This window comes from Propithecus coquereli, unplaced genomic scaffold, assembly GCF_000956105.1.
Source record: "Propithecus coquereli isolate 6110/MARCELLA unplaced genomic scaffold, Pcoq_1.0 Scaffold9, whole genome shotgun sequence".
In the NCBI taxonomy this organism is placed as follows: Eukaryota; Metazoa; Chordata; class Mammalia; order Primates; family Indriidae; genus Propithecus; species Propithecus coquereli.
Window position 1 is genome coordinate 10594104 of NW_012155284.1, and position 4955 is coordinate 10599058.

At 44.1% G+C, this 4955-nt stretch overlaps 1 protein-coding gene across 1 annotated transcript in view; it reads right to left on the bottom strand.

The window, feature by feature from the left end:
• MCCC2 (methylcrotonoyl-CoA carboxylase 2 (beta)) overlaps positions 1-3186 on the bottom strand; it is a 69533-nt gene extending 66347 nt beyond the window's left edge. Inside the window, exon 1 of the mRNA XM_012664623.1 lies at positions 2921-3186. Coding sequence (XP_012520077.1) covers positions 2921-3049 — 129 coding nt within the window. The 5' untranslated portion in view covers positions 3050-3186. The remainder of the gene's footprint in view (positions 1-2920) is intronic.
• Positions 3187-4955: the final 1769 nt, after the last annotated feature.

Genomic DNA, 4955 nt, shown 5'->3' on the forward strand with positions numbered 1-4955 from the left:
AAAAAAAAAAAAATAGCCAGGCATGGTGGCATGAGCCTGTAGTCCTAGCTACTCAGGAGGAAGAGGCAGGAGGATTGATTGAGCTCAGGGGTTTGAGGGTGCAGTGAGCTAGGATTGGGCCACTGCACTCCAGCATGGGCAATAGAGAGAGACCCTGTCTCAAAAAAAAGATTAGCAGGTGGGGTAGGTGAGGCCCCTTGGCCTATTCACCCTTCTTCCTACTTTGGAACTCGACATGATAGAGTTTAAGCAGCCATCTTAGGCCAAGAGGTAGATTACAGTACTTGTTCAAAATTCTTCCTTCCTTGCCAAGATTCATTATGAGAAGACTGTACTTCATCACCCCACAGTCTTTGAGTCTGCCCATATTCTTCCTCAGGCCTAGGAGTATCAGTGCCAGGCTCAATCCATCAGATTTATATGACAGAAGAGTCAGTACTGGCTAGAATTCACCTCCAGGGCAGTCCTTTGTTAACCAACCTAGTCTCAGGAAGAGCCTCTCTAACCAAGAGGCAGTATAGTGTAGTGGCAAAAGGGCAGGCTTGAAAGGCAGATGGACCTGAGTTCAACTTATTGTTTCCCCACTTACAAGTACCAGCATTTGGCAAACCTTGACCTCTCAGGGCCTCAGATTTATCACCAGAAAAATAACAACAGTATCTGCCTAGTAAGATTCTTGTGAAATTGAACAATCACAGGGCTTAGTGCCCGACAGTCATAATGAATTTGAGCTGAGGCATAGCAAGTTCCTACCCAGTCTTTTCAACCACCTGGGTAAGGCTGGGTGAGAAGGATTATGAAGCAACAATCAAGATCCCAGAGTCGATAGTTAAGAGCCAGACTGCCTGGCTTTAAATTCAGGCTCTGCCGCTTAATAGCTGTGTTATCTTAGACAACTTACTTGAGCTCTATGTATACCATAGCTGTCCTATCTATAAAAGAGAGATAACAATAGTAGCTACCACACAGGGTTGTTATGATAAATACACGAGTAAATCCATATTAAGACTTCAGAAAAATGGTTGGCACGCTCTGTAATTTCTGCTATTATTATTATTACTTATTATAGTTGTTATTTATAATCAAGAAACACAGGACACTGGGTCATTCACCTTATACCCACCATCCCTATGGAAGTTGGGCTTAGCCATATGACTTGCTTTGTCTAATGGAATGTGAGCACATAGGAATTTCATCACATCCCAGCAGAACTTTAAATCCAATTTGTGTGCAGCTTCTTTCTCCTGCACCTTCTTCCATGAGAAGAGCATGTCTAAATCAGGGTGGCTCCTTCAGCCTCAGTCCAGGAATGAGAAGACACATGGAGCAGACCTGAACCCACCCTGCAGTGGAACAATCACAGCAGCTGAATCAAAGCCACCAGCACATAATGTGAGTGAGAAATTAGTATCTGCCCTTGTGAGCTACTGAGATTTTCAGAATGTTATGAAGCACAACCTAGCAAAAGATGATTCATACAAAACCCATCACCAAATATCCTATCTCTGATCTATCAAACCCACTACTGGTCCTATATAGCCTTCCTTGTATTAATGGCAGTATCACCCACCTAAATATCCTGCCCAGTTAGAAATTCCAAAGTCACCCATGACTCCTCACCCACTTCCTCCCTTCTCACTCAGTTATTAATTCTATAGTCTTCTTTGCTCCTCAGTATCTATACCTCCCTCCTACATACAACTGTAACTCTGACCCCATCATCTCAAGACTCAACTCTTCCAACTAGCACATAACTCTACTCTTTCCCTACACTAGTCCATCTTCAATACTGCCCCCACATTGATGATTCTGCCATATGCATAGAACTATGCCACTTCTCTACTTAAATATTTTAGTGGACAGCATGCAAAATGGAATGTAAACGGGCTTTTGCATGCAAGGTCTTCCTCTATCTGGCCCCAAAATCAATTCCATCTCCAGACAACATTCCATGAATTCCATGCCCTTAGCCATGACTTCCAAGTTCTCATACCAAAGATACGCTTTCATAACTCAGTACCTATGTTCTTGTAACTCTTTTGGTTTGATGGACTCACCTCCCATCATCCACCATGAACCTGGCCAGTTGTTACCCAACCAAGATCCATGTTACTCATTATGTCCTATCTGTGACCACCTTTTCAAGCTTTAGACACATTTTTATCATACTGCATTGCAGTTACCTGCTTTCTTGTTCATCTTTCCTATAAAGTCAAGAGTTGCAGTCCTACACATCTATACCAAATACCTAAAATAGTACCTAGACCACAGTAACCACTGAATGTTTCTGAATTAAACATTCTCTCGGGACAAATAATTGCGTATTGTTTGCACGATTTAAATGTTACCTGTATAGGCTTAAAAACCATGGGAACAGATTAAAATTTTATAGCTCTGGTATTTCACAAGCCATGAGTTGTTTTTTGGACCTCCCAATTCCAAGAAAAGCCACTAAAAGGTACTAGAGAATAAGTATTCTCTATTAGCATAACCAACTATTTAGGCTGTGGTAGGCCAGTGGTTCCCAAAGCTGGCTGTCACCAGTCCCCTAAGGACTTCATTAACAATGCAAACACCAGGACTCAGACCGTGACCCAGAAGGTCCAGAGTGAGCCTCAGGCCGCTGTATATTAAACAAGCTCCCCTGGTGACAATGCTAAGCCATGTTTTGAGAACCACCGATTTCAAAGACACAATGTACAATGCCAGCTCTCAAAGTGAACTAAAATTTATTTGATCTGGAATGCTTTTCTTTTTTAAACTTCGCGATACCCTAGTAGGTCCCAGAATCATGACTGGGGATCGGGAGAAAACAGCTGTTTAAGTGCGCCCACCCTCCACTTGCTTCCTAGTCGCGGCCAGAGCCTAGTCCCACCGGTCCCGCACTGGTGACAGGTCACGGGGCGCTCACCCAGCCTACCTGGTAGATGGCAGAGCTTGAGTCCGGTTTGGTGCCCAGCGAGGCCACAGAGTCCCCATGATAAGCGTGCAGCCCGGGGACAGCAGCGCGTGCGCTCGGCCGCAGGGCTAACCTCAGGGAAGCCCACATGGCGGCGGGCACAGAGCGAGGGAGGAGAGCGAGAGAGCCGCGCGCAGCGGCTCCGGGCCGGTGCTTTCCCCCGCGACTCCCCTCTCCGGAGTCGAGGCTCTGGTAGGGTCCTGGAAGCCTCAGCCCAGGCCTCTCAGATTTTCAGGCCGGACCCCGCACGTGCCTGAGCACGCCGCTCAAGATTGGTCGGCGCCGGCACCACGCCCCCTAGCCCGGCCAATAAGGGACAGAGGTGCAGCCCCGCGAGGCCCTGTCCCATCGCGAGCCCGGGTTCGCCGCTCTCCGGCTGCTGCCCGCTCCTCCGCGGCAGTGTGTTGGATGAGCTGCAGTGGCGTTTGTATTGGTGTTGTATTGCCACAACAATCGGTACAATCACGGTAGTGACTGTATTACAACATTAGTGAATCTCATCTGTCATATGAGTGCATACGGTATGACAAACTTTTAGTCCTTTCACTGGCAATCTTAAAACACTCTTCTAATTATTTTCGCTATTATACTGATAACGAGGTTGTGGACATCAGCGCTGTGATCTTAAAGGACTCTAAACGCACACATAAAAATTAAAAACGCGCTATACAAAATTCCTCCCACGTTTTCGTTCAAATATTTATTGAGCACTACTAATTACACTCCATCAGTTTCTCATTCAAGTATTTATTTCAGGGCGGCTGCAGTGGCTCAGCACGTTGGGAGGCCAAGGCGGGAGGATACCTTGAGCCCAGGAGTTCAAGACAAGGTTGGGCAACATAGTGAGACCCCATCCCTACGAAAAAAAAAAGTCAAAGTTGAGAAAAACTCTCCCCTCCTCCAAAAAAGTGGAATAAACACCAACAAAAGGAAAGAGAGGAAGACAGGAAGAAATGGAAAACAGTAGGCTAAAGATAACATAAAGAACCAGTAAAGGACGCACAAAATCTAATTAATGGGAATTACAGATATGAGAACAGTGAAAATGGAAGAAAGGAAATTATCAGAGAAATAATACAAGAATGTTTCCCAGAAAGGAAGGAAATGACTTTCCATATTGAAAAGGCCCATGAAGTGCCCAATAGCATGAATGTGAGGACAGGAAAGAGGAACAGGTTTACACTAAAGCTCATTATAGTGCAGAATACCAGGGTCAAAAAATACATAAATAACAGGCCACAAAGGATACAGAATCAGATTGGCACCAAACCTCTGAACACTGAAAACTGGAAGACAATGGCGCATGCCTTAGAAATTAAGTGAAAATTATTTTCAAGTTATTCAAGAATTCTATTCATGGGCCAACTGAGAATAAATTAACTTTCAGACATGAAAAGCCTCAAGCAATTTTATCATCCAGGCACCCTTTTGCAGTAAATGAGTGGAAGATGTGCTTCTCCAAAACAAAAACCACAAAAGACAATGACATGGGCTGCAGAAACAGGGAATTCAAACCAGGAAAAGGAGAAATTCACAGGATAACGGCAAAGAGAAGTCCCAGGATGACAGCTATTACACACATGAAGACCTATGAAGCCGCTAGTCCAGATTTAAGTAGGAAGCAAAAGCTCCAGGAAGTTTCCTGGAAAGAAAAGAAAAACTGTCAGTTTATCTGACAGTGTAACCAAGTGGAAAATCATGAGCAGGGGCATTTTATAGACTTACTGGAGGGTGTGAAAAGTCACTGTTTAAAAAAAAAAGCGATCCTCCTTTTCTTTGAAAAAAATAAAAAACAAAGGAAGAAGTGAGGCAATTATTAACTCCAAGAAAACAGTAAGTTGTACCAGAAAGAAAATGTCATCATAGTACATTTTGTGGTGCAGCAATGATCAAAATACAATGAAAATACTAAATATGGACTAATCCCAAATTGTGACTAACATATTTGGAGATAACAGGAAGGAAGCAGGCAGGGGAAAAGTTGTAAGAAAGCCAA